We start from the raw sequence: 16272 nt of genomic DNA, 5'->3' as shown, positions 1-16272 counted from the left end.
ACAGCGGTTTGTACAATTCCACGCAGCACATTATTCATTACTTCACTCCACAGCAGTGCCACTCGCAATATGGCGGCGACGTTGACGTACGATGCTGCTGGTCATGTGGCGTCTATGAGCCAGACCCCTTTGACCTCACTTCCTGTCTTCCCCTTTAAAAACCTCCACCTATTCCCTCAGTTCTGTTTTGGACTCGGTTTTGTGCACATCAGTGCGGTTTATACTTTTGCAACCAAATATATGGGCGACTGCCCCACACCTTGTTATGACTCACAGTGGAGTTTGTAACAATATATATAATATATAAATAAATAAATATTTATAATTTGTTTGTCTGTCTGTCTGCTTTCCACAAGAGAACTACTTCACTGATTTAGATCGGGTTTTTTTCTAGAATTTGCTTGAACATTCCGGTTGATTTTGTGACTTCTCTCATCGCGCCAAGAATCATAGTTCGCTTGCAGGAGTGATCTATTCACGTTAATCTGAGACAGAGGCTGCGGGGAAGCGGGACGTCAGGAGTAGGGAGTCGGGCAGGGCTGTCCTCGCTGTTTCCGTTTCACTACTACGCAGGTGGAGCCACGGGGGACAGCTAGTATGTAATAAAAATAGCCCCTATTTCCTCATTATCCCAGTATGTTTGCTTCTCACTATACTTACCACAAGAGCTCTTTCAAGAAGTCAGTTCTTAAAATGGTGGAGAACCACGAGGAGCCAACAAGGCTGCAATTAAACTGTAATGTCACTGTCGTCACGGTCATTCATATCTGTGAGTGGACAGTGTTCAAGCCAGAGACCTGCAGCCATTATGGCCTGCCATGGACTAGACTTGCCTGCGCCTTTACTGCGGCTGTAAAGTAAAATCACCCCACTAGCGTGTCACTCTCTCCTGTACAAAAAAAAAAAAAGTTGCATATAAATGAAATGATGGATTCTTGCCAACGCTTCATTGTGCTCTTGTCCCAGTACGCCCAATCACCGTGACAATAGTGCACTTGGCATGGGAAACGTGAAACATCAAGGAAACAAAAGCTTCATTTACACCTTCAACATTACAGGCACTTAAGCAGAAGAAAGGGACGCCTTGTGGCGCACAAAGCCCACAAGAAATAAGAGTGCCATGTAGGAAAGCAGCCAGCTCGAGAGTCTGATAGGAGCGAAAGAAATCCAGCGTGTCAGCATTAGCAAAGCAACACAGGAATAGATGGCCCCGCCATGTAGAGTGAGTGACAGGCAGGGTGGAGCCCTCTGGGGCTGCGTGAAAGGGGCAGGAATGGTGAGCCGTCTTCCATACCGTACAAGCAATTAATAAAGAAAAGGCCATCTGCGGGGAGAGGAAAAAGACTGGCAGGGTTGGCGTCCGTGGGCAAGTCTGAACAGCGAGTGGCATGTACATTCAAACACGCATGTCTTCCAGACTTGTCAATCTTTTGTTGCGTGCCTACACTGGAACGTCTTACAGTAATCTCCAGTGAGTCGGCCCGATTTCTTACAAAGACAACACACAGTTTTTTGCTCCGCATTTTGCAGAAGCCAATGAAACACTAAACACAGTCTGGTCAGAGGGGATGTCACGCTGGGTGAGTGCTGCTGCTGATCGCATCGCTGGAGCATGTCACTTTACACAACATAAAGTATTTCTAAAAAAGAAACCAATCACATAAGCAGATCGCTCTTTAATAAGCAGTAACTTGGTATTTGGTACTTTAGGGTGGGTAACAAGACTACCCACCAACCGCAATAGACTGTATACAAAATAACGCTCTCAAACACGGTTGTCCTGAGAACTTCTCCGTCAGCATTAGGTGTGAGAGAAGAACCAATCCTGGACTGGACCTACAGTATTTAGGACCAGTAATAAGCTATATTCATGTTTTTTTGCAGCATAGGATTAAAAAAAAAAAAAAATACATAAAACAACAAGATACAGTAAGTATCCCTGACTGGGAGGAATGCAGACACTCCACTCAGGTGTGACATACAAACCAGGACACCAAGTCCAACAGGCAACAGCACCATTCTTGTCAGTGCTGTAACAATACACTGCCAGACATACATGAGTGTAATAGACCTTCCTGGGGAATGATGGGTGAAAATGTAAAAACAGTGGCAAAGGTCATGAATCCAAACGAAACGGAGTGTCGAATTAGTTAACTTGGGGGGGTGTACGCTGAAAGACTAATGTCCGAGTTTAGAAAAACAACAAACTTAGCAGTGTGGACTCAGCCTAATGCTTCATAAAAACTGTGCTTGTTTTGGGTCTCCATTCCACATCTATAGATGGCCCAGTCTCTGGTCCCCACTAACTTAAACGAGGGTAGGTGGCTTAAGTTGTTCATATTTTCAATAATTATATCTGCAGCCATATAAAGCTTAGACAAAAGCATTTCAGCTCTCATGCAAATTCACAGAAGGCTTTAGACATCTTATATTTGTCCAACAGGATCGTGAGCTGAACTGACGCAGTAATCTTATTGGCTGAAGTCTAGAATCCAGATATTGCCAATCCATCCATCCATTATCCAACCTGCTATATCCTAACTACAGGGTCACTGGGGTCTGCTGGAGCCAATCCCGGCCAACACAGGGCGCTAGGCAAGAAACAAACCCCAGGCAGGGTACACACACACACACACACTAGGGACAATTTAGGATCGCCAGTCCCCCTAACCTGCATGTCTTTGGACTGTGGGAGGAAACCCACGCAGACACGGGGAGAACATGCAAACTCCACACAGGGAGGACCTGGGAAGCGAACCCACAGGTCTCCTAACTGCGAGGCAGCAGCGCTACTCACTGCACCACCGTGCCGCCCCCAATCAGCAAATCCACGATAACAAAAGACAGGGCGTGACTTAAGATCTTACACCACTCACACTTTGTGCAGAGTTAGGTACTCCACAGATGCAAATAAAAAAACAAAAGAAAAAGCACACAGCCTCAACATGTAACAGATCACATTTTAGCACCTTTGCATAAGAATAATAATAAATCTGCTTAAAGGCAGGCTTAAATAAGTCATTAAAAAAAAAAAAGACATAAAAACACCCTGAAAGTCATGGAGCTTGGCTAATTTAACAACTATTTCTTTTGTGTTTTATCTACCTGTTATGGTTTAAACATAAAATTGAAGTCCCAAATGTTAGAATGCCCAATGGCTGCCAAACAATTTCTACGGATATATTTATGGCTAAAATCCTTAAAATGATGGAGTAAGTCAAATCAAAATGTGTGACACTTACAGGCATTTCAAACATTTACAAACCCATTAGGGGTCAACACTCCAACCGAGTCTTGCTGCGGACCTCCAGAGCTCCACTCCATTGAGGAGGTTGCTTCTTTTTATGCTATATGTCAATGTTGTGATGTGAAATTTTGCATATAGCTTGATAAATATTTTGTATGTCTTTACTTGTAACTTAGACAAAGCAATGGAATCTTAGTGTTACACTATAGAGAATATCAGCAATGGTTTGATGGTTTAAGAACCCCTTCCTGTCTTTTAGGCCCGAGTCTCTTTGTAATTTTGCGACAGGTTTGGGTGAAGGGCCTCAAACAAGTTTGGCTAATTTTTCTCTGCAGGACTCCCAGTCAACCCCCACAGGAAAGCCAGGCTGCCTAACTGCCAAGCTTTACCTTAACATCTGGTTTGGAGGGCCGGTGTGGAGGTATTCTGTCCCCCCATCGGTCTGAAGTATGGCTGTTTGGAACTGGCTTGTAGTCGAAGCCTTTAAGTACCATGACGCCCTATTGGCCGTACGGGTTGGACAGAGAACCTATAAATTTGTTTGCTTTACCCAGCTGTCTCTCTTACCAAACTGATGAAAGGCCATCTCACATACCATGAACTGAAAAGGACAACACAATGAAGAGCACAGCTCGGCAGCCATTTTGAGACAGGCAAGCTGACCACAAAATGAGGACTTAGCTAGAGACATTTTAAGTAACTGACAAGTCTGTGTGTCGCCTGAAACTACACATCACCATTTATCAGGTTGTATGGTTGCCAATATAATTCAAATGTACTTTGCATATTGTTATTACTTATGAATATTATCAATAATACATTTAAATTGTAACTTAACTCCTGCTTGTCTTTTACTACACCTAATTGCCTTGAGGTTATAGATGTAGAAGGGAAGGTGGGGAGAAGTTCTATAATATCTATTATAATATAATATGTTATAAACAGTGGCAAGTCTGTGAGATTTGAGACATTCTGACAAAGGCTACATACATATTAATAATAATAATACTACTACTACATTTTATTTATATTGCACTTTATATTTTAGCAATCTCAAATTAATAATACAAAAGGGGAAAGGAGAGCAATATATTACTCTACCAAGACAAAACAGTCAGTGGTGACACCTGGTTACACTCAAGGCGAGTAAGCCAAGTGACAAGAACCTGCAATCCAATTGGCTGTCCAGCAGCTCTACTGAATCGCAGAGCTGCGGAGGTGAGCAGCTGGACGTTTCTCCAAGATTTACAATCTACAGCCGTCTACCTCTAATGCGTTGTTGGTTCACTTACATCAATTTCCTGCAGTTGCTCCTGATTAGTTGAATACATCTGCTGAAGGCCTTCCTCCAGCTCTCGGTTTCGGTCAAGCAGCGTCTTCCCAAGCTCAGCAGCCAAGTGGAGATCTGTAACGAAATGTAATGGGACACAGATTGGTCAGTGAATGCAGTCGAGGCATTTATAGGTGAGCTAAAAACAGGCCAACACTTAAATTAGCGAAAGTCCAAATGTCAGGGAACGTAATCCAAAGTTTAGAGAGACTCCAACGTAGAATGAGGACGCAGATCAGGGGAGGATCGCACACCAGTGAACATGAGCAGGTAAAAGCAGAACTTAGGATCACCAGGAAAACAAAGGAAGCACACCCTTGCCATATAGTACAGTAGTCAAGTCAAGTGGGCTTTCTGGTCATCATGCCATCTATAGATATACCTTGGAACTTTATATAGTGGTATGAAATGATGTTTCTCAGGGCCCACAATGCAATATTTAGACAATAAATAGGACAATATAGCAATACAGGGGGGTGGACAGTTTTACAAGGGGAGAGTAGAACAAGGAACAACTTTTGTACAAATCTATGACATATTGACAGACAGCAATAAGTGATGATGACAGAAGATGTACACAGAACAGTAATTATAGAAGAGCTTATGATAAGGGGGCACACATTGAGGAAGGGGGTGACATTGTGTTCAGAAACCACACTACCCATGGGAAGAAGCTGTTCAGACTGCCAGTGTTTGTCCATAGCTACCGATACCTTCTGCCGGATGGAAGCTAAGAAATAATATTGTGGTAGGAACAATGCTGGAGGCTCTATGGATGTACATGAACATGTTCTCTATGAAAAGCAGAGAAGTCTCAAAGATGGTCTCCGCAATTCTGTTGTATGGACTGAACGATGAGACGTGTTACAGGCCCCATAGCAGACAGTGATGCGACAGGGACCATTTCTTGGATGCTGCTCACTGCTTGCAGTTATTAGGATGGGTAAAGGGCAACCCTAACCCTTGCCCCATGTGGACTGATAAAAGTGTAAACCTAACTTTTCTAAAGAAAGCAAAAACGTTTATAATTAGCAGTTAATTTAATTTTATAAGTGAAAAACATTCCTGTAACATCAGATATTACATTGGCATTCAAAAACCTCAATGGACGAGTGGCAAAAGTGAACGATACGTCGACGCAGGCAGGGCCGTGGAGTCAGAGTCAAGAAGTCGGAGACAATTTTGGGTACCTGGAGTCGGGGTCGGAATCTGCAAAAATGTACCGACTCAGACTCCTAATAAATTTAAATTGTAATGGAAAAAAAATACAGCAACACCAAACGTCCCATTTCACAAACAATAGTCCTAATTAAGTACTTCTCCGATGTAAGAATAAAGTTACTACTAGTGTGAAGTTCAGCTGAGCTATCATACAACCTGACTTTCACATATTGTAATCTGGATTATAGTACATTACAAAAAGTGTTTTCATTTTATTTCCGATATAATGCGTTTAACAAGGGGGCGGCACGGTGGCACAGTTGCTTCCCGGGTCCTCATTGCGTGGAGTTTGCATGTTCTTCCCGTGTCTGCATGGGTTTCCTCCCACAGTCCAAAGACATGCAGGTTAGGTGCATTGCCGATCCTAAATTGTCCTTAGTGTGTACTTGGTGTGTGTGTGCCCCCTGTGATGGGCTGGCGCCCTGCCCAGGGTTTGTTCCTGCATTGCACCCTGTGTTGGCTGGGATTGGCTCCAGCAGACCCCGACTGTGACCCTGTTGTTAGGATATAGTGGGTTGGATAATGGATGGATGTGTTTAACAAGTTCACGTGAGTGTAAACAAGTGTAATGATGTAGGTGGAGGTGTGTGTTATGGCCTGATGGGTGTTCAGAGGTTACTTGTCTTTTGTTTAAACTGGCCAATATGGTAGAGAGTCGGCTTCCTAGCCAGTAGTTCTGTGGTGAAATGACGTGTATGTTGCCTTCCTTTAAATCAACATGGAAAATACGTTAGCATATTAAATACAGAGGAGTCGGAGTCAGAAGTACCAGAAACTAAGGAGTCGCAGTCAAAGGATTTATCTACTCTCCGTCAGTGCTGTGGAGTCGCTAAACAAAACGTTCGACTCCTACTCCGACTCCTGCCTTTGTACTTTAGACTCCTCGATTGAAACACACAAGATACCAGGCCCTTCATCACTGCCAGCATGGATCATCAGGCCACTTGTTACCACCCTAACCTAACCAACACGATGCCAGATCTAAAGGCAGTAGCAATGCTGTTGGGCTCACGAACACCGAGTAACATTAAACAAATGTAAACCTGCAAAATAAAAAGGGTGCTAATATTTTTGTCAAACATCTAGAAGAAAAAATTGTTTCATTGAATCAATAGTACATGACATTGCAACTTAACACATTATATTACAATTTCCATCTAGTCTGTACATTTTTACCGACTCCACCCCCAGCAACCCAATAATTGTTTCCGACTATGTGAGGTAGAATGCCCAGAGGGGACTGGGCAGTCGAATGGTCTGGAATCCCTACAGATTTTATTTTTATTTTTTTCTCCAGCTGTCTGGGGTTTTTTTTTTTTGTTTTTTCTGTCCACCCTGGCCATCGGACCTTGCTCTTATTCTATGTTAATTAATGTTGACTTATTTTATTTTCTTACTGTGTCTTTTATTTTTCTATTCTTCATTATGTAAAGCACTTTGAGCTACTTTTTGTATGAAAATGTGCTATAGAAATAAATGTTGTTGTTGTTGTTGACTCCGCCTCCGCCGCCCCGCTCTCCACTGGTCAGTTATGACGACAGTGTCAGAGTCCACGTAAGGCTGAAAGAACTGGCAGCCGTGGTCATGGAAAATATGAATGGCAAAATATGCATTTGAAATAAATGATATGTCAAACCCCATCAAAACAGGGCAGAAAAGACTGTCGTCAAGAGAGTGAACAACAAAGAGCCACAGGAAATGCAGACTTCAGTACTTAAAACCTGGAACCCACAAATCTACCTACCAGCAACCAGTAAAAATACGACGAGGCTACACAGCATTCACCTTCTGACTGCTCATCTAGACGAATAACGGGGGTTACCATTACTGTCTAATTGGAAATGCAAACACGTCATGCCAGAACGGAGCTGCAGCTTTTTAACATGCGGTATATACACGGACCGCAATGAATATCTAAACCGTTTGAGACTTTTACATCAAGTAGTGATTCAACAGTCAGACTGACAGAAAGATATCATGAAAGATATCAAACGCATGGAGCCAATCAGATGCAGTGATCTGTGTGTGTGTGTGTGTGTCTCCTCCGTCGCAGCCCTCATAATAGGGTACAAACGAATTGTTAAGCTTCAGTTATACAGTACGTGCAAAAGTTCACTGACGACACTGCTATCGTGGGCTGCATCGGGAGTGGGCAGGAGGAGGAGTACAGGAAGCTAATCAAGGACTTTGTTAAATGGTGCGACTCAAACCACCTACAACTGAACACCAGCAAAACCAAGGAACTGGTGGTGGATTTTAGGAGGACCAGGCCCCTCCTGGACCCCGTCATCATCAGAGGTGACTGTGCAGACCTATAAATACCTGGGAGTGCAGCTGGATGATAAACTGGACTGGACTGCCAATACTGATGCTCTGTGTAAGAGAGGACAGAGCCGACTATACTTCATTAGAAGACTGGCGTCTTTCAACATCTGCAATGAGATACTGCAGATGTTCTATCAGACGGTTGTGGCGAGCGCCCTCTTCTATGTGGTGGTGTGCTGGGAAAGCAGCATAAAGAAGAGGGACGCCTCACGCCTGGACAAACTGGTGAGGAAGGCAGGCTGTATTGTAGACACGGAGCTGGACAGTTTGACATCCGTGGCAGAGCGACGGGCGCTGAGCAGACTCCTGCCAATCATGGAGAATCCACTGCATCCACTGAACAGGATCATCTCCAGACAGAGGAGCAGCTTCAGCGATAGACAGACTGCTGTCACCATCCTGCTCCACTGACAGACTGAGGAGACCCCACACTATGCGACTCTTCAGTTCCACCTGGGGGGGTAAACGTTAACATTATACAAAGTTATTGTCTGTTATACCGGCATTGTTATGACTCTTTAATTAATATTGTTATTATCAGTATGCTGCTGCTGGATTATGTGAATTTCCCCTTGGGATTAATAAAGTATCTATCTATCTATCTTGTGCTACTGACATCCTGAATGGATAACAGCAATTTTCACTTTTTTTTTTTTTTACTGTGTTATCTCTCAGCATCAAGTGTTTGACTCTCTCCCCTCTCTCCAGGAATTTAAAATGCCCAGGCTGGAGGAATTGGGGGCAGGTGTTTAAGGAAGACGACCTGTGGATGAAGCTTTTGTAGTGGGTAGATTTTGCTGCTATTCAATACCAGTGTTTTAATATGCTGGCCCCCCATACATGTATTCTAATTTGAGAATCACGTCTGACCCCCCCCATCAGACTAAGAGGCCACAGACGTTTTACATTTAATGCTTCACCTCAACGCGCTGCAATCAGCACATGCTTCCAATATTCTTCTCCTTTACTTGATGGGTTTAAAACAAATTCATTTATGTCGCCTTTAGGGCCCCCTACATTTAGAGATCTGATGGGAACATTAATCTACACACTGTGGGCCATCCCCAGCTATATAATTAGGCAACCCATATCACTCATCCAAGTACAAATTCCAGAGTCCTCAAGCCGAGTGCCACGACATATCACTAATCCGTCGTACACTTAGAGTGCATCCCCGGTTTCACAGCGCGCCGCATTAAAATGTCTGCACCTTAACCTCCCCTGTCTATTCCACTTAAGACCTCGTTTCTAATCTCCGACATGCCAATACCAGATAAGCACCAGCTCATGTGAGCAGTTTTACTTAAAAAGAAATGAATAAATAACATACTGGCATGGAGCCCTGTGCAAATTAATGTCTTCACCTTCACAAGGCTGCTCTGGTTGGCATGGGTTGTTTTAAAAAAAAAAAAAATCCTGCAGAGTTTGCCAATTAAAAAAAAATCAAGCATACACAGCGGGCATAAGGAAAGTTTAGCAAAATTTATACTTCAACTCCGTTTGAGCTGAACTTTTTAACATGACGACCTTATATGCATTTATAAACACACTCATCTACTCCACACTATAAAATGATGTTTTATTACAAGTATGCCCCTTAAGTGTGTACAAAACAGGACTTGCACAGGCAAGAGGTAATATGAGAAGTTAAAAAAAATGCCCTGCAACAGGTTCTGTTAGACTCTGGAGTCGTCCACAGTTTCGGCTGCCAACCTCAAACTCGAAGAACACAAATAAATGACTTCACACATTCAAAGCATTTAGATTGAGAGGATAGAAATAAACACACTTTAATACAAAATACGTTTTTCAAAAAGTAAAAAAACGATATAATCAAGCTCAGGGCTTGCGATTTTAGCCCCGTTTAATCCCCAGCAAAAACGTGAACCTGCATGATCAACTTGGAGAGCTGTAAACTGTGCCGAGTTTTATTAGCGAGTTGTCGATTCCCTCCTCTTTTGCATCCCATTGTTTAAGAAAGCAAGTAGCAATTACAAATTGTGAAAACATCTGCTTAAGTGTTAAAGCAGTAATTAATGGTGCTTAATAATCTTAACAAGTAAATGAACAAAAAAAAAAAAAAGAGGACGAAACAACTAGGCTGCATTTACAGTGAACGAGAAACTGGCTGGAACAAAACAACAAGGAGCCACTGAGGCCCTCCGGGACGACTGGGAGGACTCCTGATCAAGCTCACAGCCTAAGCCCACCCATCACATTACACGACTTTTCCACCTATTTTAAGGTGAAGCTTTCATTTACTAATCTCAGTGAGCCGTAGATGGCTGCCCATGTCCGCCAGTCATGTAATGCGACTTCCCCAGCAGCTCAGTTGCAGAAATGTACAACTAGCCATTGGCAAAATTAAACAGATGGAGAGAACTTTATTTGTCCCCAGTGGAAAATTTAGCTTTTTATGGCAGCACTAAAAATGAATAAATAAATAAATATCTCGATCAATAGATAGGCAGAGATGTAAACACACACACACACACACAATGGTCTGAAATACATTTGATTTTGTTGCAGGTCATAAGCAAGGGCCTCTATGTATAGAAGAGCTGACAACCAATGAGAGCTCAGCTGAAACCACAAGGAAAACAAAAACAGAAGACACCAATCATATTGACAAGAAAATGAGGAACTGAGAAGAGCGATGGCAGCCTGAAAGGGGGGAGAGAGGAGGTGTTGTGGACCATACAAAGAGAGGGGAGGCTTGTGGAACTCTGAAGTCAGCACAAATCTCTATTTGTATTTGGCCTACCATGACAGAGTGGAGAAAAAGAGAAGATGCTGCACCGCCATTGGCTGATAAAACATGTCAAGCTCACAATATTTTTAAAAAAACACAGCAGGAAATTTGAAATGGTGCTGAGGTGGCGTGAGGGAGTCACGTAATCGTGACATCCTCAAAGCAATGAGACCCAACAATTACAGCTGGTAAGCGTGACGTGCTCTCTGACATGGACATCCTGTATTGGGACGCTCTGGTCCTGGACAGCCATATTGGCTGCAGGTTTGTTTCAAACTGTGCTTCATCCCCACACCCCCAGAACCCAACCCATATGCAGACCAAGTCTTTCTGTTACTCATCTATTATAAAAAAAAAAAAAATCTTAGTAGGAGACAAGACGTGATTTTCTCGGAAAGACACTTGTACGTCCCGCTAGAAAGAGATTTAACCACGCCCGGGGCCAGAAATAAAGGAGAAAGAGTAGATGACAAAGTAGAACGTCGTAAATAATTCAAAAACGTTGGCGCAGTACACGTGCAAAGCAGGTTAGAGATAATGGAATTCCGAAAATTCAAAAAGTCTCAAAAAAAGAATAGGAAAGATCACGTTGGCGTAAACAAACGGAAATTATTACTCGGTGAAATAACGGAACAGCGAAAAGAGATCAAATATATTGTTCGGATTTAAACTTTACGTCAGAGACTTGTAGATCTAACTCGTGTTGCCGGCGAGAATTTCAAAAACGTTGGCACAGTATTTAGTCCGTGAGATGGAGACTTTTAACATGAGATTCTTTCAAGTCACGCCAACTATTTTCAAACAAGACCACCACCATCTAACCGCTCAGTTCGCGTGAATGCTTTTGGCAGACAACACTTCCTGCGCTCTCAGCTCTTATAAATTTTATCATGACAAGAATTTTATACGTTCTAGATGACACGTCAACGGCAAAGCAAAGAAGAAACAGCATGAACAAACATTCAAAAAAGTTGTTTTAATTATTAGAGAGAAAGAAACGAAATTCACTCATGGGCAGTTATACGTTACGTTGTCACGATGTAAGTCCAAACACGGAATCAAAATTCAATGCAATCGTGAAGAAAAGTAAATTCCAAATATTGTTTTCACTGAGGTTTTAAAGTAAAAGTGAAAATAATGCATATGTAACAATTCCCATAAAAATAATCTCTTTAATGCCCTGCGGTGGTCTAGTGCCCTGCCCGGGGATTGTTTCCTGCCTTGTGCCCGGTGTTGGCTGGGATTGGCTCCCGCGACCCCCCCCGTGACCCTGTAGTTAGGATATAGCGGGGTGGATAATGGATGGTTGGATAATCTCTTTAAATTGTATATCTGGTAAACCAAACCTGGGGGTGGGCGAGCGAAGCGATAGTTTAATAAACATATCGGGCTCAGTTCGTAGTAAGGATTGTACATTTCTATGAACGCAAGAAAGGGAACGATTACCACAGTTTAAACTGATCTAACCTCATCATCTTTTGTAATATGACTTCCAAGATTCCAAGTAAGCAATGCTGTATGCCATTTAAAGTGGGAAGTTGGAATTTTCAACTGGAACGCCCCCTTAAGTCAGATTTCCAAATCAGAAACTGGGGGCTGGTCTGTCAAGTCCGAGTTTGTTCGACTCCAGATCACGATGTCAATCCAAAATGGCGACATACACTGTACACTTTAGTGAGAGTTGTAGTATCTTATGGTTGATTGGCACTTCTGTGAATCTGTGTCTCGTTAAATCACTCGCACGCACACACAGTACTCTCCAATTTCTACCTGTGGACATGCTGCTACAGGGTTTTGGATACATAAAATGTATTTATTCCGATGGAGCACGCACGACAAAGGTTTTCCTGGATGCATCCATACCGAGTTTCCGAATGTCTTACTGGAACCCGGTCAACTCGGGAGTGAGGACATTCTTAGCTCCGACAACAGAGGTAAACGGAATGCAGCGCAATTTCGTCAACTCCTTTCTTATCCAATTAAAAAGGAGCTGTGCTTTAAGCAGACCTTTTATTCAAAGGCATACATTTTAGAGCAAACACACTGAAGATGGAGGAGTTTCTTGCTCATAATGACAAATAAGAAAAAATATATACTGGCAGAAAATTGTTACACGTCACAATGAAGGAAGAAGAAAATGAAATTACACTTTGTATTCGCAGCAGTAACTACCTTATAATCTCTTTATAATAACCAGATCACGACTCTACCAGCGCTCCACCACCAGGATCCGACACCTCTGCTTGGGTCTAAAGTGAAACTTTCCTGTGCAAATGGTTGCACAATCACACGCTTCCTCATGCACATTTATTGGCATCTTTTTGGAGCAATTAGGAAAGTTTTCAAAAGGTTCCCAAAATCTATTCTGGAAAAAAAAAAAACCATAATATTTAACAGAAAACGGGTCTTTTACTAAACAGTGAAACATTACGGTATACCCTCGCTCTTTTGTTTATTTTGCCTCTAGAACTAAACGGCGTCACACACTAAAAGTAACCCGCAGACAGCCGTGGCGGTTTTTCAAGTTCCCTCAGTAGGACAGGGTGCCACCCAAGGAGGGTTGTGCATTTCTGCTTCGGTCTCTGCTCTACTCTGCTCTGCTTCCGAGGAAAACCAGCCTGTCCTGTGACAGGCCTACCTCAAGTCTAGATGATTATCAACATCAAGTGTTTATCTAACCGTGGCAAGCTAACATACTCAAAATGTGTGCCAAAAGTCATTTTACTTTTATGTCGGGTCTCATTTTGCCCGTTTCCTGGACTGATCTTTTTTATATCCAGGATAAAATTCAGCAAACTCTGACTGGCTGCTAGAACCGGTTAGTTTGAATTGTCAACTGATTTTGATGTCAGCTTAGCCTTTTCCATTTTATTATCAGGAATTCAACTGCGGACAAAATAAAACCATTAGTATACACGGTATGCCTCTGGATCTCTATCATATACACATGTACACAAAAATGCGAATAAAAACAGAAAGGAGCGATTTGTAAATTGACTTGACTTCTATTGAAACAAAAACAGCACAAAGATGAGGGACTGCACATTTTTTAAATGTACTGCATTGCTTTTAGAAGATACATTTATTCTGCAACTACCAGTCCCCTGTGACTCTACCCACGTAGCAGTGAAACAGGACAAACTTTAAAAATCAATGAAAACAATGTCATTCTGGCCAAGTGGAAGGTAGGTACGGTCCGACATCAAACGTTGTCACTGTATCTGATCGTGTTCAGCTCTGACGGGAGCCCGTGTGGGGAGAAAGAGCACGTGGCCGTGTTATCTCTGGCGATCAGCAGCTACCCTCTAAAACACACGTAGGTCTGATCTCTTTCTCTCAAAAACGTCAAACGTTACTCCTTAACAGTCTGCAGATGATAATGTCTGCTGAACAAACAGGTATCGCTAGCTAAGCGGAGGCGAGGTGCGCTCCAACACGTGGCGAGACATAGACAGACTCGAATGGAGGCAGGCCCGTGAGTGAGGAAGGCCGCCAGCAGCCACTCTCTTGGATTTGCACAAACAAACCATTACTGTAAGCAAACTGTGATACTTAACGCGATGAGAGAAGTCGAAAAAAAAAAAATCAACCAGAATGTTCAAGCAAATTACAGAAAAAAAAACCCAATCTGTTAATGCGAACAGACATACAGACAAACGTTAGATTTTATATATCTATCTATATATCTCTATATCTACATATCCGATTGATAGATAGATATATAGATAGCAATATGTTCCGAAAAAAAGAGGGGACAAGGCTACTTTAGGACAAATAACGATGTGACAAGTTGAAACAACAAGGTCATGTAAAACAGGCGAGGCAATCGTGTTCTAGTATAGAATATATCAGTGTTTCCCAACCTCGGTCCTGTGGACCCCCCGTCACTGCAGGTTTCTGTTCCTACCAGCTTCTGTTTTTAATTGAACTCCTGGGCTATTTAAGTGATGTGTTATTTCCCCAAGTCCTGTGTTTTGGGAACAATATAGAAATTAGAAAACTAAGTTGGTAAAAGTATATTGTGGTCTATGGCCGGCTTGTCATCACGGCCAATACCCCCAGGCCACCAGATGGAGCTCTCCCTGCAGCACCGAGGTGCTCCGGATACCAGCAGGGAATCATGGACTATGGCGTTTTCCCCTACAAACCTGCTGGATACCCCAGGGGCCAACAGAGGACGCTGCAGGGAGGCCTAGAGAGTCATAGGTGCCCTATAACCCGGAAGTGCGTCACAGGCAGAGCGACAGCAGAAGTGATGTACTTCCGGGATGAAGAAAAGGACTTTTTATCTGACCCCGAAGTGATAAGGAATCATGGACTGAAGGATTGGAAACACTTCCGGGTCAGGGACTATAAAGGACTATGGGAAATTCCCAGATGTTGAGCTGAGCTGGGTGGACGGGTGGCAACGCATCTGGGAGTGTGGAGGATTGATTATCGTTGAGTATTGTGTTATTTAATGAGTATTGTGGAGAGGAGGGTGAATTGTGCACTGTGCATTATTATTATTAAAGTCAGCTTTTGAACTTTTATCTGGTGTCTGGCGTCTTGGACAAGGGTTCAAGGGAGCGATAGCGCCCCCTATCAGTCACAATATATATTAAAATGTACCAAGCAGTTATACGGGAATAATGTCTTTTTTTCATCTTGATTTTCATTCTAGGTGCTCCAATTGCTTCATTAATACATTATCCACGAATTAGTGGCTCCGATGCTAAAGTAGTTGCAGCCTTTGATTATTTAGTATTGTTTGCCAGCGTGTCTGCTCTGCTCATTTTTAATTGTAATTAATAAGATACAACAAAGGGGAAAAACTGCACAGAGAAAGGGCAAAATAGAATGAAATCAACAAAGTTAAGAGTTAAGCATTTAAATCTGTAGCAAAAGCAGAAATATTTCTAAATGTCTTATAAATGTAAAAATCATGCTGTTGTGCTTTTCTGAATGTACAAGAAAAGAAAAATAATACCAGTTAATTGAATGAGATCAGTGCTATCAGGTGTTGTCACTGATGAGGAATCTGCTTGGAACAAAAACCTGCAGCCACAAGGGGGCCACAGGACTGAGGTTGGGAAACACGAATATACAGCCCTCCATTAAAAGGCCTAGTCCTCCAAGATCCAGGATGGGTTAAGGTTTGCCATTTTGCCAAAAGATGCATCAGCAAATAATCCAGCACATTGAGACGACGTTGCCCAAGACAAAAAAATCGGTAAGATTTGGGTATTTCGCCCCCTACAGCCTAAAAACTTCTTCTGAATATGCAAGATGTACAATTCCTCAGATGTCACCATCTTAAAAACCAACATGTGTTTGTAATGGATATGACAAAATGGGGTCGGAAACACATCGGTAAGCCTTTCTTTATCAGTAAACACCATCCACAGATGCAAGTTA

The 16272-nt window shown here is 42.6% G+C and overlaps 1 protein-coding gene across 1 annotated transcript in view; it reads right to left on the bottom strand.

Annotated features, from left to right (window-relative positions):
• Positions 1-16272, bottom strand: part of cdr2a (cerebellar degeneration-related protein 2a) — a 38071-nt gene that overhangs the window by 10465 nt on the left and 11334 nt on the right. Inside the window, exon 2 of the mRNA XM_039775051.1 lies at positions 4540-4652. Coding sequence (XP_039630985.1) covers positions 4540-4652 — 113 coding nt within the window. The remainder of the gene's footprint in view (positions 1-4539; positions 4653-16272) is intronic.

Source organism: Polypterus senegalus, chromosome 13 (assembly GCF_016835505.1).
Source record: "Polypterus senegalus isolate Bchr_013 chromosome 13, ASM1683550v1, whole genome shotgun sequence".
NCBI lineage: Eukaryota > Metazoa > Chordata > Cladistia > Polypteriformes > Polypteridae > Polypterus > Polypterus senegalus.
The sequence above is the reverse complement of the archived record's forward strand: the minus strand, read 5'-3'. Positions and strand labels throughout refer to the sequence as shown.